The sequence below is a fragment of the Podarcis liolepis genome (genome assembly GCF_965112155.1).
Source record: "Podarcis liolepis genome assembly, chromosome: 14".
Classification (NCBI taxonomy): Eukaryota; Metazoa; Chordata; class Lepidosauria; order Squamata; family Lacertidae; genus Podarcis; species Podarcis liolepis.
The window spans coordinates 34489367-34516910 of NC_139569.1; the positions used below are offsets into that span (position 1 = coordinate 34489367).

Sequence of the window (27544 nt, forward strand, 5' to 3'; positions counted from 1 at the left end):
AACATTGCTTTGCCTTATGATGATACCAGGTGACCATGTTCACAAAAACCACCCATCTCCTGCTCTCACTTTCTCAGTATGTAGCAGTGAATTTGTCAACTTGCCATATCTATGACACAGTGTCCCCCTCTCGCTTTACTGCTCTACTGCATCACTCCTGTTGCACGGTCAGGAGCACCCCAGACCTCACATCACTTACTGGAAAGTAAGATAGAAAGCTTAGTTACAGAGGATGTTCTCAGGTCCAGCCGAAGTGAGGGGACCATTTCTTCTCATCTGTTTCAGGCGCCTGGGCAGGGAACATTTAATCTAGCCTACTTGCTTCTGGCCAGATAGGTTTAAATGTTCCCACTGGGATATAGCTTGCAAGCTACATGCTTAATAATTTTTAAAAAATCATATCATCATCATCATCATCATCATCTCTCAACTGGAGATTCAAACCCACCACCTGCCATCTGAAGAGGGGTAGGCAAACCTGGAGACTTCAGGTTAGCCATGGAAGTCTGGCAATCCAACAAGGCTGTAACATACATGAAATGCAGGGTCTAAGTAAGGACTGGTCTTTCCCATGTTAGTGTTGCTAGAATGTCAGATCCAGAACCTGGAGACCAAGGATTGGAGCCTTGGAACCCAAGCAAGGGTGCAGAATTTTTTCACTGCCAGTCAGTGTAGACAAAACTGAGCTAGATGGACCATGCTCACATGTTCCTGGGATGAACTCAGCCTCAACCCATTGATGGGACTTTTTTTTTTAATGGGCAGGATACACCTGCTCTTCTGAGACTGACCTTGCATCTCAGGCACTAGAGGTCCACAGCCCCTCTGCGGTCTCCATTCAGGTGGCAGAGAACATAAGAAGATTCTGGTTGTTGGATGAGGCCAATGGGCCATCCAACCCAGCACTCTGTTCCCACAGTGGCCAACCAGACTCACCTGTGAGTATGCTTGCATCTACCATCTCTTTGAGAATTTCACTGGCCATACCTATGATTATCACAATCATAATCCTTGTGTGATTGTGGTGGGGGAGAGAAGGGAGAATGGGAAGAGTCATCCCTCCTTATATCCTGGGAAGTGAGATAGCTCAGTGGCAGAGCATCTACTTTCCAAGCAGAAGATCCCAGGTTCAACCTCCAGCATCTCTCATCAGGGAGAAACCCTTGCCTGGAACCCTGGAGAGCCACCTCCAGTAAGTGTCATCAGCTACATGGACCAAGGGTCTGACTTTCTGGCAGCTTCTTAGCGTGAAGGGTTGAAGCTCTGTGGCAAAGCATCTGCTTTGCACGCAGAAGGTCCCAGGTGCCATCCTCAAGATGTCTAAGGAGGCCTCGGAAAGACTCTTGTGAAACCCTGGAGGGACACTGTCAGGCAGAGTAGACAGTACTGCTGGTGGGGTCACTGGACAGAGGGTGAAAGGCAGCTTCCTAATATGAATTAGCCTTTCTGCAGGATGTATGGTTTTCACCAGAGGGAGACACTTCCAGTCTGTGCAGACAATGCTGAGCTTGATGGACCGTGGGTCTGATTCGGCACAGAGCAGATGTTCCCCATCTTCCTTGTTAAAACCCAGTTGTCATTTATGCATCACTTCTGATTTGTGCACAGGTATACAGGTGCACACAGAAGGAGATGTAGCAAAGAAATACTGCCTTGTTCCTGGCACAGCCTGCTCATTCCCATTCCATCAGGTGGCATTCTGATACACAAAACTGGCTGGTGTCTCACTGGCCACCACTCGGTTACCACCTGGCCATTATAATTTTTTCTCCTTCTTCTTCCTGTTCTGCGGCTCTGATCACTGCCCTAGTTTTCAATCAGTGCACTGAAGCATCAGCCCAGCTGGCTTTTACATGGTGATTTGTTGCTTGTTTGCAAAGCTTTTTCTGGACTCCAATTGATTCATTTTGCGGGGATGGGGATGGGATTGCATTGTAAACAAGGAAGAAGGCCAGCCTTGGAACAGCGGGTGCTAGTGGGCTTCTCTGCCCCGCAATCTCGCCTCTGCTTGGCTGCCGAGCTGAATACGCGATAAATGGCAGCTGAATGGCAATAAAATATTTATTTCCAACTGCAGCTTGATAATTGGCTTGGTGAGAAAGCTAATGCGATTTATCGGAGGCTTTGTTTATATAGTGATTTCGGTGAAACAACGCAGCGGGCATGTGGGGCTTTGAAGATGCCAGTATGTGGCATGCTGTGGACACATAGAACTTCCTAGAAGCAGGGAAACAGAGCAGCAACATTATGCTCCAGAAACTTGTCTTTTCAGCTGCTTTGCTAGCTGCCCCAACAATGGCATGACGTCTGACCTAGAAGTACCAGTCCTCCATCTTTGAAGTTCAATGGGGGAATAGATGTTATGTATACGGTGGAGCTGTTTGGTTAAATGGTTAGCATGCTAGGCTAGGAACTTACTTACTGACTTACTTACTTACAGGATGCAGATGGATTGTGGCTAATGCTATGTGAACCCAGCTTAAAAAGCACAATGACAGGAGCGCACAGGAGCTGCCATAACTTGTAACTGTGTGAACACCTCTTCTGTGAGATGTGCTTTGCAGGGGGAGTTTGGCTGCCTTGATCCTGATGGGCCACCCATCAGCTTTCAGTACCATTAATAATATTTTACAATATTAATAATAGTTATTATGCTAATGTGTTTATTACATTTACTTGAGACATTTTTATCCCAAAGATAACAGAAATAAAATAAAAAGAAACATTAAAACCCAAATATAAGAACTGTAATAGAACAAAAAGGTAAAAATCAAGATATACAAGATACATATTGTCAAGTGGCAGAGGATCCAACCTCCTATGGTAGGTTGCCAGGAATGGATAAGACAAGGAAAAGTCCTTACCAACTGCTTTTTATTCAATATTCACAGAGAGAGGCTTGGAAATGCATCCTCTTGAAATAATGTCGTTGCCCCGAGTGAGTCTCCAGCCCCTCCCTCTCTCCCTTCATGCGTCACCACTACGGGTGCTGAGAAGTTCCCTCTGCCTCTGAGTTCTTTGCTCTCCTACTTTCAATGCCTGGGAGAGGGTGAATGCTTTCTAAAGACACTGTGTCCATCAGCTGTCGCCCTCTGTGGCCAGTGTGGTATAGTGGTTAAGAGCGATGGACTCGTAATCTGATGAACCGGGTTTGCTTCCCCACTCCTCCACATGCAGCTGCTGGGTGACCTTGGGCCAGTCACACTTCTTTGAAGTCTCTCAGCCCCACTCACCTCACAGAGTGTTTGTTATGGGGGAGGAAGGGAAAGGAGAATGTTAGCTGCTTTGAGACTCCTTCGGGTAGTGATAAAGCGGGATATCAAATCCAAACCCTTCTTCTTCTTCTTCTTCTTCTTCTTCTTCTTCTTCTTCTTCTTCTTCTTCTTCTTCTTCTTCTTCTTCTCTGGTGCTTATTCTTCCTCCTCTCCCATTATTTCCCAGCTTTCCCCACCATCTGCCATGAGCTGTTATCTCCCTCAAACCCCTGTTGTAATTCTGAACTGTCTTCTTCTCCTTCTCTAGAAGGGTCAGGCTGGGGAGGTGGTCTTCACCACTCCTCTTCTGCCCAGTCCCTGACACATATATCTAGTTCTATATCTATATCTATGTTTGCAGTGCTGATGTGCAACTGGTTTAGAAAACCAGTGACAAGTTCCCGGCTAGAAACCCAGAATGTACTTCCTGGAAATATTTTGTGGTCAGTCATGGCTTAGGCACCAGGAAGTTCACTGAAATCCAGAGCCAGCTTCTCGCAGCACTGAGAGATTGGGGGAAGGGGCACGGCTCAGGGGCAGAGCATCTGTTTTGCATGCAGAAGGTCTTAGGTTGAACCCCTGGCATTTCGTTATAGGGCTAGGAGAGATTCCTGCACAGAATCCTAGAGAACAATGGCTGGCCTATGTATCTGGCACTGAGCCAGATGGACCCAGTGGTCTGACTTGGTCACAGGGAGCTTCCTAGACAGCAAAAGAGAGCGAGATCTGGAGGAGTCGTGTCAAGAAAAGCATTCCACCTAATTCCTCACGACGCGCTGGGTAGTTGTTTGTACTGACTGGTCACTACAGATCAGTGTAACGCTAGTGCAAGGCTAGAAGGCTAATTGTAGAACTGAGCCAAACGCAAAGGATAAGGCCTTGCAAGCTGGTGCAAGATGATGGAAGTGTGATGGTTTTTCTACAGAGCTCTTCTGCTCAGTTTGCAGTAGCTGGGGGAACCGCAGGAGAGATTATGAAGCCAAAGGTTACAGAAATTATGGAAGAAAATGATATTTCCCTTCTTTTTCTTTTCTTTCCCTAGGGCAGCAGTTGAAGCTCTGGCAGCTTTGTTGAAATCAAGTAAGCTTTTCCACCTCCTCGCTGAATTCCACCCCTCCCCTCCCCTTCCCTGCACTGTCTATGTAGGTAGAAATGTTCCTGTTTCCCCAAAGATATATCCTCTTTCCTCCTTCCTCCTAATCAGTACTGCTTGTCTGAAACTGCAAACAGGGCACAGAGGACTAATACAGTGAAAAGAGAGGAGGCTGCATGTGATATTTAGGTCATGTCCTACCTTATTTACTGTGCCTTGAAATGCATAACTTACAAAAGCAGTAAGAGGGGAAAATGCCCCCCGGGGTGCCGTTTCTAAAATGGCAAGATTAATATCTTAACTGCTCTGATGTTTGTGAAGCTGCCTTCTCCTGAGACATGCCATTGTTATCCCAGCAATGTCTACTCTGACTGGCAGTGACCATAGGGGAGGGCCCTTGGCTTGGGGTTAGAGCCTTGCATGCAGAGGGTCCCAGATTCGATTTCTGGCATCTCCAGGCAGGACTGGGGAAGACCCTTGTGTGGCAGGACCCAGGGCAGCAGCAGGAGGAAGGGACAGAGCAGTCCGAGAGGGAGGGAGGGATGCTGGATGTAGCAGAGGAGGAAGAGTGTTCAGGGAAGGGATGGGCCAGTAGGCTGCCTGCCACCCCCACCCCCTGTCTCCTGGAAGGGCTTGAAGAGGGAAGTGCAGTGATTGCTTCCTTGTAGGCAGAGTCTCAGGTTACATATGTGCACCCCCATCAGATACATAAGCTCTCTCTCTGTGTGTTTGTGTGGTGCCCCTGTTGCTGCAACTGCTTTTCAGGGCACAAATTTGGGGACAGCTACCTAGGGTCTAGAGGTGTCTGTGTCTGTGTATCTGGAGCACTGTGAGAGCTGCTGTGTGTGTTTCTTGGTCAATAAAGACTTAACTATCAGACGTGGGCTGGGTGGGGGGCAGCACCTTAAGAGAGTTCAAGGATGCATTGCAGCGGGTGAGAGGAAGTGAGAGGGATTTGAGGACCTGGCAGTGAAGGCTGGTCCATTAGGAGAAGCCTTGCACTACCCAGCCAACATCAATCAGCCTCCATGCCCTGCCCCACCCTGCTTTCTTGCTTACAGCTAGTCCACAGGATGTCTCTGGTTGCCTGCTTCCTCCAGCTTAGTCTGTGTGTTGCTTTTGTAGAACTCAGCAGGGAGGAGACTAGGAACAAAACTAGAATTAGTTGGCTCTAACTGCAATTGGATCTTGCTCTATCTTCCATATGGGTTCCTTGCTTTATGTCCCACCAGTTCCAATGGTACTTGGGTGTGTTAATCTGGATTGGTGCATTTTCTGATATATATATATATATATATATTGGGGGGGGGGATACTTCTGTTCGTTTCTGATCCAATCTGAAATGGCCAAGGGGGTGCGAGGGGTAGGGGAACTTGAACATTATGACCGCATGCTAACAGTTTTGGTAGCACTGATATGCGACAGTTTGTATCTACCCTTTAGAGTATCTGTCAGATGGAAAGGCCTCTTATATGAGCCCACGCACACTCAGGATGAATGTTCGTGAAGAGAATGCTATACCCTATTATGCCTCTTCCCCATCTAAAAACACTTAGCCTTTTATTACCAGAATTTAATAAAGCTTTGATTAAGAAAGAGTGCTCTACCATTGCAGACAATCTTCCCGACTATAAATCACAATGCAAGTATTGTCCTTTTTCTCTCTCTCACCCATGATCTCCTTCTCTTCCTCGTTGCCCCTGTCTCCTTCTCTCTCCCTCTCTCCTTGTTTTTTATGAGCATTAGGAATGAATCATTGGTGAAAAATTGGATCCAGAGAAAGCTGTACTTAAATGAGGCAGTTCATGTTCTCCGTTTGCAAATAATACTCTAGCATTAACCTGGGCACTTAAAGGTCAAATTATTGCAACGAGGAAACACCTTCTGGCTCAGACATTAAATCTTAATAAGGGAGATGATCAGGCCGCTCCAGAGCGGAAACGAATGGAAGGGAAGGGAAGAGTTTCCGTTTGCTATCCTTTTTTCCTGGGCATCTCCAGGACCTTCATATCACTGAAGCTTAGTTAGAGCTGAGACAACAGTACAAAGGTTCCCCCCCAATGGTGTTGCTGAGAATTATCACCTTTCCCCAGTCATATTTTTGTAACTTTTTTGGGGGGGGGGGAAGTTCCCCTATTCTTTTACGTTGCCCTCCCCCTCAGTGTTATCAACATGAAGCCACACCACAGCGGCCTATCCAAGCAGGGACCATTCATGGTGTGATCCCTGACTGTTTGGGATCACTTGTGTAGTTAATCTAGCAAGGACGAGGAAGCAGAAGGCAGGCATTGGTTAACTCCAGTTTATTCATGTAAGCAAGCCAAGCCACCCTCTGCATGGGTTGGTTTGATGAGGGAGTCAATTAGACTTAGATGTAGGTTCTCAATTTATCTTTCACTTTGGCCACTGTGGGTGCTATTCCACACCCTCCAGTATTTCACTGGTTAAAATGAAGATGTCCCTGTGCTTGTAGCCCTTTAGTCTTATGCACCAAGGGTCAGTATCTGAGCCACTCTCTATTTCCCACTGTTATACATTGTTGGAGGATTGTTTTTCTTCAATAAACCTGCTGTATAATGCTCTCATTTACTCTGCAGTGTATACTCTGCTTGTCTTATACTCATTTAAAAGCAGGAAGGGTGTTCTGGTTAAAGATGCACTTAAATTGTCCTCTAACAGGGTTGTGAGATTCTCGCTATGGGCTCCCCTGAAAAGCAAAGCCTGAGCACAGTACACCAGTGTTTGGTCAGTGTTTTGTAATGGCCAAAGATGGTGAAGGAATGGGTCTTGATGGGAGGACATTGTTAGAAGATGCTTTCTGGAGGACCCTGGAGATTGGGGAAGGGAGCAATCCTGAAACCTGTTATCTGTTTATAGAGGGTGTGTGTGTGTGTGTGTGTGTAAACAAAGGTAACAGATTTGAGTAGCAGTATTGGCTGCATTCAGACATCACACCTAGCCACTTCCTCCTCTCTCCTCCTCTGATGTGGCCACAAGGAAGAGATCAAAAGCTTTTGCTTTCTTTTTTGATTATGCACAGTTTAGCTTTATGTCCTAGTTCCAAACTTGCTTCCTCTGCCTATTGGTAGGGCTGGCCCTGAAACTCTGCTTCAGGTGGCTCACTCTCCTTAAATGGTAGGGCCTCCAAACATACAACTGAGGTCATCAGGAAGAATCAGCTGTTCTATATATTTGGAGGGGCTTCCAGAAGACCTCCAAACATACAGAACAGCTGATTCTTCCTGATGACCTCAGCTGACCCTGAAATCTCTGTGGTGTCCCTGCTGATATTGGCATGACTACAGCTACACCTGGCACAGAATGGAAGAAGTGGTATCTATTACATTGGCATAGCACTGTGTGGTGTGTATTGTAGTAACACCGGCAGTAGAGATGCAGCATTAACACAACAACACCTGGTCAGACATATGCTACAGGAGTCACTGTACGTGGGAGAAAATTCCACAAGTCAGGTTTTGTTCCCCCTCTGGTATTTGCGAGTGTGCGTGCGTTGCAGCTTGATTGTCAGTAGCAAGACCTGACATTACTGTTTTTGACCCAGAAGGCTAGTCAATATTAGTGTTTGAGTTTGGATTCTTGGCAAAATAAATAAGGAAAGGGCAAAAAGAGGCAGACAACAGATCACAAGGCTAGGAGGGTACCTTTGTTGAGCATAAATACCGAGGCAACAATGTGGAGTTGGTGCGGACCAGTGGCAGAGTGCATGCTTTGCAAGTAGAAGGTCCTAAGTTCAATTTCTGGCATTTCCAATTGAATTTCAGGTTCTCGGGTGGAATGCAGTTGTACAGTTAGGTCACCCTTTACTATTCTACTCCTGGGCCTGGCCTAGAAATTCAGCTAGTGCTGAATGCTGTGGCTAGACTGTTGGGCGGGGGGGGGGGGGGGGAGAGGACAGAGCACCACCAGAAGTGGCAGACACTCAAATTTCAACAGTGTTCCATGTGATGCTAAAATTCAGTGCATCTTGCCTCTCTCGCTCTATTCCATGGCATTGCTGTGGTGCCCCTGGTTGTGTGGAGCCCAGTGCGGCCGAACCGGTTGTGGTACACTAAAACCGCTTCTGCCTCCAGCACATAACTCCAGTCCTTAAAATCTTGCACTAGCTGCCCATATGCTACTATTAATTTACAAGGCCCGTAACAACTTAGGTCTGGGATACCTAATGATTTTTTATATCCTTGCCTGATTTGCAGGACTCTCTGTTAGTGAGATGTAGATGCATGGGTTATATTCACCATGAGTTGTACATTCAGTAACGCTGGGCTCAGTTCTGTGGACCTCCCTCCCAGCTGAGATCAAACAGGCCCCACTCACTGTTGAATTTCAGGCAGTGCTGGCTGGGACTGATGGGAGTTGCAATCCAAAACATCTGGAGGGCACCAGGTTGGCAAAGGTGGAACTAGGTAAAGCGTGGTCCCACTTCTGTCTTGAGATGGAAACTTACTTCAAAATTTGGCTAACCCCCCCCTGCTTTGTTTGGATTTGCCCAAAAGTCCTTCCCTGAGAGCACCACTAATAGGAAGCCTGGGTAAAATCTCTGCTTGGAGAAGTCCTGTTCATCAGATCAGGTAGTATCAGTTTAGATAGACTTCTGGTGTGACTTAATGAACAGCATCTTCCTAGGTTGTGTGGGTCCCAGCTCAGCGAAAGAGCAAACACATTAGCATGTAGAAAGCTCAATCTCTAGCATCTTAAGGATCTTGGACAGCTGAGAAGGGATACATCTGTCTGAGACCTTAGAGAGGTAGAGCCAGTCAGAGTAGATGATATCTGATCAGATATGATGCCCTCCAGATGTTGTTGGAGTCAAGTTCCTATCAGCCCCAGCATTCATAGCCAATGGTCAGGGATGAGTTGTAGTCCACAACACATACAGGGTACTATGTCAGCCCAAGGTATAAAATGCTAATACAATTTGGACTAATCATTAGGAGTCACTGAAGTCACAAATCCTTGGTTTTGAAACACAGCCCAGCGTGGTGCATGTGGGAATTTCTCATCTCTCTTCAGACACATTTGCCCGACAGGAGAGGTGAGGAACACTTTTCAGCTAGAGGGCCACATTCCCTTCTGGGAAGACGTGCTAGTGGTGCGCAAATCTGGATGTGGATGAAGCAATGAATGTAAATTTCACATCACCCCACCCCACCCACTCCCAATCATCCAACCTGGCAAGCAAAAGTCTGAAAATGACTCTAGGACATGTTTTAGCAAGGCAGGCCACCTCACTGCTGCTGCCCACCCCCCACCTTTTTACACCTGAGGCAGTTGCCTCACTCTGCCTAATGACAGGAGTGACCCCGAGTGTTATGAAAACAGCAGAGCAACCTAAGAACCCTCCAACACTTAACTGGGAGCTATTACTTCTGTTACAAAAGTTAGGGGTTTTGCACTATGTGGGCAGTATATCCAACCAGAGAGTCCCATCTGTGGATGGATTTAGGCTTGCACAATAGACCTCCTCCCTCTCCTCCCTTTGTGCCCCATATCTTTCACAAATCTGCCTCTAGAACAGATTCAAGGGGCACATGGTGGGAGGAGAAGAGGGGAAGTTCTGCCGTGCAAGCGTCAATCCTTGCACTGACACGACGTGTTACTTGGATGCCTCCCTTTGTATATTGCAGTTTGCCTTGGGAGCTTTAACCCACTAGGGAAATAGGGAATGCATGAAATATACAGGGCTGCAATCCTACGAACACTTGCTAGGGAGTAAATGCCATTAAACTCAGTGGGCTTACTTCCAAGTTAATGTGCATAGGATCACGTGTGCACAAACACATACATGCCAAATGTCACTCTAAAAATAAATAAACAAACACTCACACACACGCTCTGAACATTGCAATTTAAATAACTGGTGCATTAATTCAAAGACTGTAGGATTCAATCTGAGCTGTCACTGCTTGCCTCCCCTCCCCCACCACCCTCTCTTTCCTTCCAAACGATATTTTCCTGGCTCCACATGGTGGCACTCTTACCATAACTATGCTACCCTCCAAAGCCCTTAATCCAATATTTATTTTTAGTGAGTAATTTGTTTATCAGCCAGTTATTTTAATCTAATGTTGGTCATATTTGTCACTGCCGACTATCAGCATTCACCAGCATTAGAAACTTGTGCAGCTTTTAAAGGAAATTAGCGAGCTGAAGCGGATCTTGGAGGCATTTGCTTGGTGGTTATGGGAAGAAGGAAAAATAAAAATAAAAAAGAGGAGGGGCCCCCGGAAAGCGGATTGCTCTGCTTCTTTCTGAGAAAAAACAACAACAGCGACAATGAGCAATTTAAAGAGACCGGCAATTATAGTCCCAAAACGTTCCCCAAAGCAGAAAATGACTGTTCCTAAGGTGGCAGAAGAAAGATCTTAAAGGAAAGTCATCCACAAATCATCCAGTGTGCTTTGAGTCAGATAACTCTTTATTTGCAAGAAAAACAAGTCAAAACATTGTGGAATTTATAGGAAAGATAGGAAGTTGCCTTATACTGAGTCAGCTCAGTATTGTCCACACCAGGGGTCAGCAAACTTTTTCAGCAGGGGGCTGGTCCATTGTCCCTCAGACCTTGTGGGGAACCAGACTATATTTTGAAAAAAATAAATAAAAAATGAACCATTTCCTATGCCCCACAAATAACCCAGAGATGCTTTTTTAATAAAAGCACACATTCAACTCATGTAAAAACACGCTGGTTCCCGGACCATCCACAGGCCGGATTTAGAAGGTGATTGGGCGGGATCCTGCCCCCGGGCCTTAGTTTGCCTACCCATGGTCTACACTGACTAGCACTGCCTCTCCAGGGATTATGGGGTCCTTCCCACAGTGCTGGATTTATGTATAGGCTGCGTAGGCTGACGTCTAGGGCCTCTAAGTCTAGGGGGCCTCACCAGCCTGCCCTCTCCCCAGTGCCTCAGTCTCCCCTCTTCCAAAATTGCAAACCCAAGACTTCATGCAAGGGCAGGGCAACTCAGGCCCAGCAACTATGAGACTCAGGGCTAGCCAGTGGGGCCCAATTTGAAGCAGTGGGGTGCAACTTGAATTCCCCCCCAGGGCCCCAGTTCACAGCCAAAGTCTGCAAAATCTTATAAATACAAATAAAATCCATCAAGATTGCCCTAGTGCAGGGCCCCCTTAGGAGTGGCACGTGGGGCCCAATATCGCCCAGTTGCTCCAATTACCTTAAGGTCAGCCCTGATGGAACTGTGCAGGGTTTGGACTGACAAGCCCTGCACCTTCTAAGTCCCTAGTGTCACTATTTAGAATACGGACCCAAGGACCTATTATGGAAATAAAGGGGCGCATTTACTGGAAATCAGTTTTGTCACCGCTCCCCCACCCCAAACCCTGAGACAATGAGCCCAGTCACCTTTTATTCAGTCGCTTAAGCACTACACTACAGCATGGCCATAAACCTGTACGTTCAACCGCTGAAATATACACCCAATATGTAGCAATGGAGATTTATGTTACTGCTTTATGAATGAACACTGTGTTTTATGAAAGGACTCTGTATTTTGTGAATTACCTAAGAGCCACCAATAGGGAGCTCTAGAATCTGACAGCTATCCAATTGGGTACTACCAAACAGCGACCCCTATTGCTGAAAGCAGGTAACCAGCAGGGAGCGCTTCAGCCCAGCCTTTGCACTGTTGACTGAACACTCCCTGCTTTGCAGATAATGGAGAAAGCTCATAAATGGTATCCCTTCTGGCATCCTGGCCAACCCTATTATGCTGGTGTAAACCCTGGTGCACCGGAAGCACAGAATAGCAGCAAATAAAATCCGCTCATACTTCAGCAACTAATAAGACTCGTCAACCAGTTCTTCCAAAGTCTTCCTAAAATATAAAGCTCCAAAATACAGGCCAAAAGAGAGACGGTCTGGGAAGAGCGAGGCATACAATGGGCACCACCAGTGAAAAGGCCCTGCTCTGTGTAGCTCCTGCTCTGTCACTTGATAGGATGCCCACTTGCCCTCCTTCTTGACATGGAATGCTCTCTATTGGAGGCTCCAGGTCCAGTACAAAGGCCATATGAAGGGAGAGCAGGGACCTTGAAGTTCCCAACAGCTGTTAATCAAGCAAGCACACAGGTCACCTTTGTCACAGTCAAGACACCTATGTCCTGGCCAGGCCTGCGCCCAATCTTGTTTTTGTACAATCTTGTTTGTTCTCAGTAACCAAAATTATATTATCAACATGTACAAGCAGAAAAGTTGTTTTCCTTCATTTGCAAGGAATCGTACAAAACAAAGTGGCACTAATAAAGAAAAGGTCCAGGGTGGCAACAGAAAGCAAACTAAAAATGCTTTTGCAGTTCATCAAAACTATCCAGCAATATTAAGTTAGGGGAAAACTGGTGCTAGTAACAGTAATCCTTCTTGTTGGTTAATTGGTTCGGCAACTTCCATGCACATGATGTGTAATGCTAATTATTTCCCCAAAGAGTTAAATGATAACTAATTAGAGGCAGATACAGTTGCAAATGGCAACAAAATATCTGTGAAAGGAAGAGAAGCGGGTTTGCTCAAGTGTGTTGCAGGTAGAAATACTGTTTGTAATGAAGTGAGAGCAATAGTTTACTTGCTCAAATTAACAAATAAGAAACTTTTGAGAATTTAAATTCTAGATTAAAATAGATTACTTAATTGAGAAAGGGATTGTAACAAAAACACTGGGGCCTATTTTAAATAGTAGAGTGCCTGGTATCTGGTGGGCAATCTCTTCCTTTATTTCCACACTGTGGCTGCAGACCAAATCACCTGTCCAGAGAGTTATGAGATTCAGGTGAGGGTCAGATGCCTTGTCAATCCCAGCAGGTATATAAAAGGACAACCTGAGCAGGTATATAAGAGGCCTTTACTGGTCCCTGCAACAACCTACTGAGAGAACCAGGTGGAAAAAAAGGAAGGTCCATGATCTCTTCTTTCAACAAAAGCAAGGAGGAACAATTTCTCATTCCACAGCTTTGGGGTGATGGTTGGAAAGGCTCTGCTTCTAGCACAGATATTCATGTCACACACGCTGATGGTTATCTCTGAAGCTGGGACTGGTCTGACAAATGGAGCTGGTGTTAACCTTGTCCTTTCACTTGTTTATGGCTTCATTGGTATCTGTGGGCCAATTTGATAATGTCACAAAGGATTGGTGCCTTAGTAGACTTGAAAACACTTAAGCCACAAACCAGACAGTCTGAATGATTGTAGCCCCTATGATTGTGATTCAAGAAGGTGTGCTCAATGGTCTCTTTGATTACCATGCTTCTGACAGCTTTTGATGAGTCTGACCTTTTTTTTTATTAAAAAAAAGACCCTTACAATGGGAGCACATATTCCCAAAGCCACACAATCTCACTGAATGATATGGGGCCACATGGGCTGTGTCAGTGGCGTAGCGTGGGTTGTCAGCACCCGGGGCAAGGCAAGTAATTTGCACCCCTAACCCGTGGATTTGCGCCTCCTAACCCTAACCCCCAGATGTTGCGCCCGGTGCGGCCGGGCCCCCCTGCACCCCCCACGCTACGCCACTGGGCTGTGTAATATGCTGTCGGTTAGGGCTTTGCTTGAGATTTATGAAATGGATAATTTCATTAGGGTGGGTTTAAGCAAAATCAGCCTTGCATCTGTCAGAGCCATTGCTCTCTCATCCAGAAGTTCTCGCCAAGCATTGCATAGTCTTGCATCATAATAAGTTTAACTTTCATCTACTGTATCAGCAGTGATGAATGGTGCCTACTGGACCAGGAAATCATGGGGGTGTGAACAATAGGGCGACAAAGGTGTGGCCAGTTCTGCTTTGCTCCACATCCTCCTTCTTTGCAAAGATACAGTGGACATTTAAGCACTGGAGTTAAAAAAATACATGGCACCTAACGAAATTTATGCATCTTTACAGATACAAAATCTATGATGCATTTTCCCAAGGGGGAAAAGACGAGTGCTTATAGTTATAGCTCAGCTTAGAGTGTACAACTACAAAGACAATGAGGGAAGGAAGTCTGCATGGAACCAGACAGATTTTGATTTGGGTCATGCATTGTCAGTGGAAAATAGAAATCTCCTGGTAGAATCGCTTTTACACCTGCAAATATTAATAGCCCTGAGAAACAGCATGTCGGATGGAACAAAATGCATGCATTTGTGTAAATGATAGCTGTGTCCTCATTTGCGCACTTTCCCAGCAGCTGCTAAGTCACCTGTTGTCCTCTGCTTTCAGAGTCGAATAGCCGGCGAGCCGTGAACAGAGGCTATATTCATAAACTGCTCCGGCTGTACCAGGACTGGCATCACCACGATACTTCCAACAGTTATGTCCACATCCGGAGGGGTCTCCTGCTTTGCCTCAAGCACATCACCAATGTTCGGTCTGGCAGAGAAGCGTTCCTCCTCGCACGTGGCATGGAGACTCTCTTTCAAACAACACAGGTGATCAAACATTTGTTGCAGAAGCCCTGGCATCCGTTGGGATTGCATTTGAAGGTTGCTTTCCTCTAAAGTGGGAGTGGGAGAACCTCAGGCCCCAGGGGATGGAAGGAGGCTTTTTGAACTCTCCCCAGACCACACCTCTCATTTGCCCAGCCGCCCCCCAAGTGCTTGTCCTTGAATTCTGTTGATGTCTCTTGCATGCCTGAATGGAAGACGGAGAGGGGTGTGTGGGTGTGAATGTAGAAACTTGTCTACGGCAAATTTAAAGTTGCTCTGCCCACTTTTGATTCTGGCTCCACCCAACACTAACATGTGATCCTCAGGAGGTTGCCTTGAGAGAAATGTGGCCCTCAGGCTGAAATACCATCCCCCCCCCACCTCTGATGTTGTAGAACAGGCATCCCCAGCTGGTCAATCACGGGGGTGTTTGTGGTCGATTCTGCTCAGTCTTTGGACCCTGAGTGATCTCTACCCGCCACCAAAAGAGCAAGAGTTTTCAAATGTTTTGGCTTCTGAATGACAAAAACCTTGAATTAAATGCTCTGGTTTTTGAACGTTTTTCGGAACCTGAACGTCCGACACAGCTTCCGCTTGAGTGCAGGAAGCTCTTGCAAACAATTGGAAGCTGCGCCTCGGTTGTCAAATATTTCGGAAGTCAATCAGTCTTCCAGAATGGATTACATTCAACAACTGAAGTTTGACTGTACTGAGTCAAGCTTTGTGCTTAGTTTCTTCCCAAGACTGGCAGGGTGGAACAAAAGGAGTGTACTGGTTTTTGGGTACCAGAAACAGGTAGTTCGTTTAGGTTCTTTTTTGGGGGGGGGTTATTGTTTTTATTTTGATTATGTGGTTTTATATTTTGATTTTGTTCTGTGAACTGCCCTGAGACCTCCAGGTATAGGGCAGTATATTATTATTATTATTATTATTATTATTATTATTATTATTATTATTATTATTATTATTATTATTATCAATAATAAACAAAATAAAAAACAACGGTCTCTATCCTAGGTGAGACTCTGACCTGGAAATGAAGCTTTGCCTTTATTTTTCCCACTGGCCCAGAATCTTCCCATCAATACTCTAAATATTATCCAAATTCTACCATTTTACTAATTTCTAACATTTGCTAACTCTAGATCTACAACAGTAGAAACATACATAATAATAGAAAGCTGCCTTACAGTGGATCAGACCAACAATCCATTTCACTCAGTATTGTCTGCGCTGACTGGCAGTGACTTTCCAGGGTTTCAGATGGAGAGTCTCTCCCAGTCCTACCTTGAGATGCTGATGATTGAACCTGAGACCTTTTTCTGCATGCGAAGCAGATGCTCTACCATTGAGCCACAGCCCTCCCTAAAGCTCTTAAGAACTGATAGTATCTTGGAGTATGGGGCAATTCCTGCTAGGATGGTGAGCACACACTGCAACATTTTGTTGCAGGCTGCGTGTCTTAATAAACACATGCACCTGTTCTGCACAGCAATATTGAGCTTCGTGCTTTGCTTCTGTTATGGGGGAATTGGAAGGCTTTCCCTCAAATCATCAGGGATGAAAAACCAATCACATTCTTATGTAGATGGGCATCATGCAGCTTAGCAGCAAAGATATATGATCGCGTTGCCATTCTGCTTCTCCCTCTCTGGAGGCGGGTTTTTCTTTTTTCTTTTGGGTATGTGAGCTGTACCAGCAATGCCTCCAAGATTATGGAACACTACACATCTGAAATGGTTAAGAATTCTGTCCTCGCCACCAAGACAGCGGTCATTTAGCAGTTAGGGAAAGGTTGGTTGTTTTTTTTAATTTGTAAGGAGAGAATTGCAGAGGCTTGTGCTTAGCTGACAACCAAAGCAGTAAGGATTCGTCCAAGGTTCTCTTCCTGTGAATTTCCTCCCAACCTTTTGCGGTTTCTGAATTAACCAGTCTTGTTCCTGAAATGAAGCCAACATGCTGGGGAATCTCCATTGTTCTCTCAGTCCCTCTACTTCTGAGGTTCAAGCTAAGAGTTTCATTTTTATTATTATTTAATGTTGCCAAATAGGCACCAACCACACACGCAAGAGGGAAGTGTTAGGGGGATTAGGGCAGCCCTCCTCCTCCAATAAACCATACACCTCCTTCAAAACAGCTGAATGAGGACTGAACAGCCTCAATAGACATGGAATGCCAACAACCTGTTGCGGACAAAATGGAAAATGTGGAGTGGGCAATGGAATGGAGTCACTGAAATCCTGAACAGCACCATTTCATGCTGCAACAATTAGTTGCCAGTTCCACTGGATTTCTCCCCCTTTCAATTTCCGGATTTTGTTCAGAGCACTTTACAGGCAGCTTTTAGCTCTTTCACATCTTCCTTCGCTCTTTGTTACTCATGCATCTGCAAACATTGACAAAACACTGCCAAAACTAAAAACCAGGGTGCTTGGGTGTGTGGTTGCATCAAGATTCTTTTTGGTCTGTGATGCTTATATCAATGTGCAGGAGCGGATGTGCACTTCAGCAAAACACTGAAGGGACACAGAAGCTGCCTATGCAATGGCACAATTCAATAGCAATTGGATGGCCATAGGACATAGGACTCTGCCCTTATACTGAGTTCAGACCATTGGTCCATCTAACTCAGTACACTAACTTGCACCGGTCAGTCCGGGAGTCTCTTCCAGCCCTACCTGGAGGTACTGGAAATTGAACCTGGAGCCTCCTGCATGCAAAGCAGATACTCTACCATTGAGATGTGGTGCTTGAAAAAGTTATTCAAGACAATTGTACATATATTGTGCATGTGTTTTGTCAATGGGCACAAGTGTATCTCTCACTCGCTGGATCATCACCTTGTGCTGAGTGGGCTTGCATGTTCCTATGACCCTTGTGAGTGAAGCTTTCGGGAGTCTCGTACTCCCAGCAGGGTCACCCAAGACGGTAAGGTCAAAGGGGAGGAGCTAGACAAAGCATGATCCAAAAAGTCCTCAACAGCAGAACAAGTGGAAGATAACAAGCAGTATGTTACAATGGCTGTGAAGGTGGATGAAGGCTGCAGCAGATAAGAATCTACCGGTGATTACTCATGCCAATGGAATAGAGCCTAACTGCAAAGACTGTGTGTTGGTCAGTGTGACGAAAGGGAGAAATGCGTTAAGAGGAAGGCACACTTGGCAAACCCTCACTTTGATCAACTCCAGCACTTGAAACCTATGCTCCCACTGTGGAAGGACATGTGGATCCAGAATTGGCCTCCACAGTCACTTACAGACTCACTTTTAAAACCGTGTTTATGGAAGACAATCTTACTCGGCTACGAGTAGAAGAAGACGAAGAAGAAGACAAGTGCATCTGTAATGTCTAGATGCAGACTGCCCGTGTTCCAATTCCAGAATTCATTCTCAACATTCACCTAGCACTCAGGAATCATGGGGTGCAGGGCAAATCTGTTACCATAAAGCACCAATGCTGCAGCAAGCAAAGGCTCCAGCAGCTCAGTCAGCTGCTTGTGGCTGGAAAGCCAAACAGGATGTTTGTGACTGTTGCCATGGAAACAAAGGGGCAGTTCATTCTGTACTGAGCACCGGATGTTAGCTCAGTGTGTGTATCATATGACCCGTACTGGAAGTACATGGGTGGAGTTTCTTCTTGCTGTTGTCGAGTGCAGACATGTTTCTCTGTACTGATATGAGAGACAAAAATAAAGGATGTAAATAGTTTTCTGTCTGCTTCTTTCCCCTCCTGGGGGACACCAAAGGGGAGAGACGAAGAACGGTGTGTTCCTCTCACACATCTGAGATGAATCGCCGGGACCTCGCCTGCTTATCAGCAGAGTGGAGACGCGGGGAGGTCGACAGGAATATCTGCCGGTGCCTACGCTGTGGCACATTCCTCTGACCCAGGCAGAATTCCAACAAAATCAAATAAGAGAATAATGGGGTGGAATCAGAGACATCCTTGCATTCTGACTGCATTACCTGATGCTGAGGACTTGCTCTGCTTCCATCCCAGAGGGCAGAAGCAACTTGTGCTGACTTATTTGTGTAAGAGAATCTCTTCTCCAGCTGAGTTCAGAGAAAAACATCCACAGAACCAAATCTGGCAGATTCTATGAAAAATAGTCTTAGGTAATGCATGAAAAGCCAGTTGCAGTTTGAATTCTTTTATAATAAATTAGCTGAATCATAGTTACTATGGACCAAATTTTCTCAATCCATTCAGATACAGTCAGAGATATGTTCCCCCCCACAATTTTTTTAGATATTATAATATTAGCAGCAGTTTATAAGGTTTATGGAAAAACTGGTATTTTAGGCAGTGATTTGGAACAAGTTCAATGATAATATGCAACCTTATGCTGCTTTAAACCTCCTGTAACAGTATTTGTTTATGCTCTTTACCTTTACTTTATTTTTGTTTACTAATAACAAAATTTATTTTGAAAAGAAAAGCCAGATGCAGTTTCTAGGGATCAAAGCCAGCTAACGACCAGTCTACTGGATTTGAACAGCTTTAGAAGTTAAAAGAAGTAATCACTGAATTTAGCAAGTTGACCAATCAAGTTGTTCAATAATAATGACAGCAATGCAGTTTCAACGACAACAGAGCCAGTTTTTACTAATGGAAATGGGATAAAAAAATCTATCTAACAATCAAAAAACCCTCCTGTAGACTCCAACCCTGTATCTGATGTTTACAGATGGTGCTATTTTGCCAGTAGGCGTGTTCACATGTTACATGCAATGAGTGTACAATCAGCATACTGAGTGTATATTCTGTGTACATGTCTATTCAATGGTGAAGCTGTACAAATTGACAAGTGTACTTTCATGCAAACCCTGGCACATGTGCTTCCACCTGTGTTGAGTGTAATGACTTGATGCACATCCACAGTGTGAGCATATTTGGAATACATTGCACTGTTCTGACTGCCACCTCCACCCCCTGCAAAAGGAAGTTGTAGATCTGGAAAAAGTGCAGAAAAGGGCCACTATGAGAATAGGATGCTGGATTAAACCAGACCATGGCCTGATCCAGAAGGACGTTTCATAGGTTCATGGGAGCACCTGCCTCCCCACCAGATCTGGCAGAAGTGCACGAATCAGTGTTCAGGTGAGGAATAAGAATGTACAAAGGCCTTGTTTCCTGTTTTGGCTTGTATTAGTTGCATGGAGCACTGTCTGCATGCTGCTGCAGTTTGTCTTCTGTCAAAAATCACTTTATTCATCTCACTGTCCAATGTGGGTGAAATTGCATAAATTGCATAATTAATTTTGTAAATTACTATTGCTATTTTGTGTTATTCTACCCTATCCATTCCAACACAAAGGAAACACAATGCAAATGGGAAAGAAACTTAATAAATTAAGTATTATTTCTGGACTGAGAGCAGCAGCAACAAGAGCAAATACCAATTGCATTCGCTGGATTGATTTCTGTTCTGGGCACGCGATGAATTAGCTACAATCGGCAATTCCTGTTTCCATTTCCATCAGAATTCTTGAACAACCCTACACAGGAAGTCAGGGCTGCGCCTGCCACTCATATGTTTCCACAGAGAGCTGTCTTTGTCATTTCTTATCCTTTTGAATAAACATTGTTAGGGTGGTGCAGCAAAATCTCCAGGAGTAGCTGAGCTGAGATCCTTGTGGATAAAAATCTTGAGCAGAGAATGAGGAGTTCTTTTCATCCTTCCAGGGGTGGGGTTGCATGCTAGTGGTGGGAGGGGCCAGAAGCAGAAGTGGGCAGAGCAAAAAGTGTGACTCTTACCTCTGCATGGTAAAAGTCAGAGCTTTCCACCCTCATTCCAGACCAGCGAGAGGCATAATCACAGTTGACGGAAACATTCCAGTCAGGCAAAAGCGCCAAAGGAGGACACAAAGCATGGCCATTGAGGGATGTTGCATGGGGATAAGGGGTGTAAACTGAAAAGTTGTGTGAACTCAGAGGAGTTCTGAGGCTCACTTGTAAAGGTCTGAAGGTTTTGATTCATTGACTTGAGAGGCCTCATCCCCGTCTTGAGGAATAATTGCAGCAGGGAAAGAACTGTCAAAGTTTCTTCATTGGTATCTAGGACTACTTGGGCAGCAAGAGTCTGGATCCAATAGTCAATACGGTGATTCAGATCCTGAGGAAAACCTACCCCAAGACGCCACTTCCTTCAGCTACTCTCAGCAGCTCCTATTCCTTTCCCATCCCTGGGGCAACTGGACCTTCACATCCAAAGTCTGAAGGTACTGTAAATTACTTCAATGTGTTAACTGGGAAGGGGAAAGGAATGAATCAAGACTGAATGAATGGGGGACTGCTCCACCAACCTCTGTTGGTTCCCAGTCAGTTCCTACTGGCCTGCTTTTTTAAACTTACAACCAGCCCAGGGGGTGCCACTGTCTTGTCAGTTTCCTCCCCAACAGTCTGAGTGTTGTCCTTGTAGAACTTAGCAGGAAGGAGGATGGGGACAAAACTAGAATGGGTTGGTTCTGCATGTCATTGGCTCTGGCTCCACCTACTGCTGGGCTCCTTGCTCTCTGCTCCATCAGTCCCAAGGGGCCCCAGCTGCCACTGAACTGAAGTTTTATCATCATATGTGCTAGGGTTGAGTAACAGTGGAAAAGGAGGAGCTGCTGGCAAGGGTAGGATGAAAAAGAGAGAAGGAGTGAGCTGAAACAAAATCTGCCAGATGTTCTGTTGTGCAAGCCTTACTAAAATGAGGAGGAGCTTCATTTTGGGGAATTGCTGTCATTTAGTGGTAGAGTATCTCCTTCACATGCAGAAGGTCCCAGGTTCAATCTCTGGCATCTCCAGGTAGGGCTGGAGAAAACTCCTTCCTAAAAGTCCTGGAAAGCTACTGCCAGTCAGTGTAGTCAGTACTGAGCTAGATGGACCAATGGTCCAACTTCATATAAATAAGCTTCCTATGACCCCTGCAGCCCTCCAGATGTTGTTGGACTCCAGTTACAATCAGCCCCAGCCAGCAAGGCCAATGGCCAGAGGTGATAGGAGCTGAGGTCCAGGAACATCTAAGAACATAAGGAGAGCATGGTGGATCAGGCAAGCATCCTGTTCCCACAGTGGTTGGCCAGTTGCATCAGTGGGAAACCCTCCAGCAAGACTCAAGCACAGGAGCATTCTTCCTTCCTGTGGTTTCTAGCAACCAGTTTTCAGAAGCATCAGTGCTTCCAGCTACGGAGGCAGAACATAAACCATCATAGCTAGTCGCCATTGGTGGACATATCATCCATGAATTAGTCTAATCCTCTTTTAAAGCTAGCTATCTGGAGGGCTACAGGTTTCCCTCTCCTGCTTAAAAGGGTCATTTAAAAAAAGATAACTCCTACATGTTAGGAAACAGCTGAGGTGTTGATGTGCTATGAAATTCTTCCTGCTGTTTATCCTTGGATGTGAAAGAGCTCAACCTCTTGGATAGTTTGGTCATCAGTAGGATTCTTAGTCTTTTCAATGACTCAGACAAGCTCCAGACAAGCGTACATGGAGCAATGGATCCAAACTACAAGAAAGAAGATTCCACCTAAACATTAGGAAGAACTTCGTGACAGTAAGAGCTGTTCGACAGTGGAATTTGCTGCCAAGGAGTGTGGTGGAGTCTCCTTCTTTGGAGGTCTTTAAGCAGAGGCTTGACAACCATATGTCAGGAGTACTCTGATGGTGTTTCCTGCTTGGCAGGGGGTTGGACTCGATGGCCCTTGTGGTCTCTTCCAACTCTATGATTCTATGATTCTATGATTCATACTCTCTGTTATCTTCTTGCAGATGATTGTGAATATGATGTTGAAGAAGAAATCGAGAAGGACATAGAGAATGAGGATGTGGAGAATAAGGAGGAGGTATGTATTCTTTTGGACACTGTTTAAGGCCAACCGTCCATCCATCGAATAATAAACAACATCTTTAATAGATGTGGGAAGAGGAAACTTTAACAGGTGCAGCCAGTGTTGTGGTTGGAATGTTCAACTAGGACATGAGAGACCAGAGTTCAAATTCCCACCCAACCACAAATAAAGCTCACCAGATGACTTTGGGCCAGCTCCTATCCATCCCTGCTTAACCCATATACAAGGTTGTTGTGAAGGTGGGGAACACCAAGTACGCTGCCTTGAAACCCACCTCCCTATTGACAAAAATGGAGAGGTTCGTGTGTGTGTGTGTGTGTGTGTGTGTGTGTGAGAGAGAGAGAGAGAGAGAGATTTTTGTTTAGGGAGCCCAAGCAATCCTTCAACCAAGAATTAACCATTCCTGACATGAGGCACCACCACGGAGATGGGTGGAGTGGGAGGGAGGGGGAGAGAGAATGTCCTGGGATAATGGGAGCTAAAATCCAACATAATTCGGAGAGCCACAGGTTCCCTAACCCTGGTACCAGTAGATGATGTCTTTCACAATTACCTTCCTGGCTGTTATTCTGCAGGATGATGACTTAGAGACAGATGTTGAGAAGCTCATGTCAAAACCAGATCTTGACCGGCCTGAATCAGAACTCAAACAATATGAGGCCATGTGTCCAGAACTTTGCTGCAACTTTCAGGTGAGATGATGGGTTTACAATCTTTGAATAAATCTGAGAGGCTGCTGTGTGGTAGAGGCCATGTCAGTGCCTTTTATCTTTTTTTTATTATTATCTTGTAAAGGAGTTGGAATCAGAGTCTGAAGATGAGCTAAACTCTGAGGATGTTCCTGGGATCCTGACGGGCTCCTGCCTCCACGTCATTCCAAACGCTGCTCCCTCAAAGCACCAGCCCGGATGCAGAGAAAAGGACCAAATCACTGAAGATGGAAAACTGCCCCAAAGGGCTTCTGGAGTTCCAGTACAGAGCTGGGTGAAAAAAGAGAATCCATCTCAAGAACTTGAGAAAGTGGCTTGTGATGAGTCAAAGCCTTTGGAGGGTTTCTTCAGAGATGGTGGCATCCCAGACAAAGGCTGTGCAACCACTCTGCACACTCTTCCCAAGGACATATTGAGGAACAGAACAACTTCTCAGCCTCAGCATATGAACTCCTGCAGGCCCAGTTGCCAAAAGACAGTGGAGGCTTCTGAGGTTGTGAGAAAGCTTTTGGAGAGACATCCGGGGAATATCCCTTTTCACAACCCCCGCTTCTACATGGCAAGGGCTGGCTCCACACAGTCCATTCCAGACTACAGAGTGTTGGCATTCCCAGATTTCTGGGGTCACCAACCATGTCCTTATAGCCAGTCTGTTCAGCAGAGGAGATATGGCATCCAAAAGTAAGTCTCCCCCTTTCTGTTATAAAGATAGAGCAGTACAAAGACAGGTACACAGACAAGCACAGTGTCATGTGTGATAAGATGGAGCAATGTCAGGTATCACTCCCTCTAACAGCCAACTTGGGGAATGACTGCCAACAGTTACATGGTCAAAATGTGACCATGGAGAAACAAGAGGCTCCTATCAGCGTGCCTTGGGGTACCTTAAGCATTGGTGGCTGGTGCCCATTGATGCTGATGGGGCAGAATGCAGGGAGCTCAGTCATTAGGTGGAGCCAGAGCCAATGATTGGCTGAGCCAGAGCCAATGATAGGTAGAGCCAACCTCCTCTACTTTTGCCGCCATCCTCTTTCCTGCTGAGTTCTTCAAGGGCAACACTGATATTAAGGAAAAGGAAGCTGCCCACCCCCCTGGACTGCCTGTAAGTAAGAAGGCAGGGAGGTGATGGCTGGCCAAGGGCAGGCTAAGGTTGGTGGGGCAGTGCCCTGCCTAATCGACCAGCCTCCACTGACCTCAATATTAGCTGAAGAGCAACAACAAAACCTGCTTAGAAAACCATACTATAGGGGGCCACCTGTCTCTTCAATTACAACTGAGCATGCTCAGTAGCCCGATAATGCTGAGTGTCTGTTGAAGGGATGAGGAGGAATGGAAATCTGGGGTGGAGAAGAAATGTCATGGAGTTTCCTGGAAGAGGACATGGCTGGCTGGCTGAAGTCCTGAACTGGATCACTTACATGTTTTAGTGGAAGTTCTGCTTGTTTTAAAGAATTGAGGGTGGGAGCTTCAGTGATATTTGTAAAAATGGGGAGAGATTTCCTTCTGTGTGCATAATTTCCTCAGCGGCTTAGGCCTTGTTCTTCTCATCACAGGGCCAAAATATTTGATGACATCCGTCGTGTCATCCAGCCAGCTGATATAATCAATCGAGTTGTCTTTGACTTGGATAGCTCCAGGTAAGTTTCTGTCTTCTAGATCAGGGTGATGTCATTGGGAACTAGAGCAAGGGCAAGCAACTAACTATTGCATTTATTTAAATTTCCAGACTCTTTTCTACTAATGCTTTTAGGCATAAGACATCCAATGTAGAATGAAATGTCTAATGGAAGTCAGATGGAATGTGAAAGGAGGTCAGGACTGACATTCATTCCCCCACAAACTATGACCCCCACATGCTGAAAAAGCAGCCCAATGAAAAGAATTTGAGAAGTTAGCAGATACACAAATGTCTGTACTATAATCAGACTTGAGCTTTGGCATATCTCCATGGGAATGAGCTTCACAGTGATGTAGCTGCTCTCCGAAATGAAACTTCTGAAATGTATATCTTGCCTTTCAGTACTAATCAGTATTCCCGAAGCAGCTTGCAACAGCAAAATACAAATACAGCCCCTATGTAAAACAATAGATCACAGGGTAGAAAGGACTAACAGCCAGTATAAAAAGTTAAAGCCGCTTAAAAGGGATAAAAAGTATTTGTTTGCTATTGCAAAGTGGGCACCAGGCAGGCTTCCCAGGGGAGCAGGATTCATCAGTAGGTAAAACCACTGGTTACAAGGGGAAGAGCCATAGCTCAGTGGTAGAACAATTTCTAGGCTTCCCTGTGAAGAGGAATTTACAGTTAATTCCCTGGGAACTGTATAGTTGAGAGAAGAATAGGGGTCTTCTGACAACTCTCAGCACCTTTAACAAACTACAGTTCCCATAATTCATTGGGGGAAAGCCATGACTATTTAAAGTGGCATCATCGTGTTTTAAATGTATGGTGTGCAGGTGGCCCAAAAGATGTGTAGGAGTGAAAACAGGCCATAACTTTATTGATTACAGCAGTGATGGCCAAACTTGGCCCTCCAGCTGTTTTGGGACTACAACTCCCATCACCCCTAGCTAACAGGACCAGTGGTCAGGGATGATGAGAATTGTAGTCCCAAAACAGCTGGAGGGCCAAGTTTGGCCATCACTGAATTACAGCAAGATAAGTGGGGTTCACATGGCACTGTGTCACATATTAGTTTTCCATTTCGAGTTTCGATGTTGTGTTTGAAAAATACTTGCTGAGGTATGTCTGTGACAGTTGACCAATGGAGAGAGCCGAATGTGGTGCAGGCCATGTGACTGGGGCCCCTCTGACAACCTGAGGTGAGTGATGTTAGGCACGGCCTCACCCAAGCAATGGCTGGGAGCTCGTGTGCCACCTCAGGTTGTTTGCTCATCCTGCCAATACCATTTCAACCCAAGTTGTGACAGAGAAAAAGACCAGTGTCTGACAAAGCCATCTTATCACTGAAAGAAGGGCAAAATACAGCCAAGAGCCAAGTGTAAAATTTCTCTCCAGGGGGCAGCTGCCATTGATATGAATGTGCCCTGTTTGAGACTGTGAAGATAGTTAAAGTAGTCAAATAGTCTTATATGGTACAGGCCAGCTTCTTGTGAAGTTTGGAGAGCGATCAGTGCTGAAACTTCCTAGACAATCATGTACTTGCTTTACAGTGGTTTCGTGGAGCCTCTCCTCCTTCCATCAGTGTTGAAACAGAAGCAAGAGGATGGAAAGCTAATCTACCTACAGGGGATCCAAACAATGATCAGCTAGCTGCATTTCTGTTGCTCCCAGCTGCCCTCTTTTAATTTCCCTAATAGGGAACTGGAGTAGCAGCTGCTGCTCCTCAGCTATCAAGCCTTTCCATAACCCTGTTGAAAATCTTGTTTCAGCTCCTTGAGCTCGGATGCTCCAGAATGCCTGAAGTTCTTCTCCAAATTTGAATCTGGAAACCTACGCAAGGCTATCCAAATACGAGAGTAAGTAGCTGAAATAATCCCACAAGCAAGGATGGGGATAGCAGTATGTGCTTGCAATGCTTCTGCATGGGGAAGGGCTGTGGCTCAATGGTATAGCATCTGCTTTGCATGCAGAAGGTCCCAGGTTCAATTCTCAGCATCTCCAGGTAGAGCTGGAAGGTAGAAGGTATGGTAGGAGGACCAAGCTTGCTGGCTGGTGCTACCACCACCATCTGAGGAAGGGCCATGGCTCAGTAGTAGAGCACCTGCATTACGAATGGAAGGTCCCAAATTCATCTCCAGGTAGGACTTGTTTGAAATCCAGGAGAGCCATTCCAAGTTACTATAGACAACGCTGAAGCTGCAACAGTTAAGTACAATGGTACCTTGGCTTAAGAACAGCTTAGTTTATGAACAACTTGGATTAAGAACGCTGCAAACCCAGAAGTAGGTGTTTTGGTTTATGAACTTTGCCTTGGAATAAGAACATGTTTCGCTTCCTGTTGAGTGTGTTCCATTTGTAAATTGAGTCCCCCGCTGCTATGGGAAGTTTAAGAACACTTTGGTCTAAGAACGGACTTCCGGAACGGATTAAGTTCGCAAACCAAGGTACCACTGTACTATGAAACTGATAGGAGTTTGCCACATAGGTGCTACACAGGGATATGCAACACAGTATCTCCAGCAGCACAACTGGATGCCTTCACCTGCCCTAGCTGCAACAAAACATGTCTCCTCTGTATTGGTCTCTACAGCCA

At 45.6% G+C, this 27544-nt stretch overlaps 1 protein-coding gene across 2 annotated transcripts in view; it reads left to right on the forward strand.

The window, feature by feature from the left end:
* AGBL1 (AGBL carboxypeptidase 1) overlaps positions 1 to 27544 on the forward strand; it is a 402258-nt gene that overhangs the window by 64462 nt on the left and 310252 nt on the right. For both annotated transcript variants that reach the window (XM_083475009.1, XM_083475010.1), the window contains exons 6-13: positions 4297 to 4334; positions 14577 to 14785; positions 20844 to 21003; positions 22541 to 22614; positions 23196 to 23312; positions 23416 to 24011; positions 24884 to 24967; positions 26721 to 26807. In XM_083475009.1, coding sequence (XP_083331135.1) covers positions 4297 to 4334; positions 14577 to 14785; positions 20844 to 21003; positions 22541 to 22614; positions 23196 to 23312; positions 23416 to 24011; positions 24884 to 24967; positions 26721 to 26807 — 1365 coding nt within the window. The remainder of the gene's footprint in view (positions 1 to 4296; positions 4335 to 14576; positions 14786 to 20843; positions 21004 to 22540; positions 22615 to 23195; positions 23313 to 23415; positions 24012 to 24883; positions 24968 to 26720; positions 26808 to 27544) is intronic.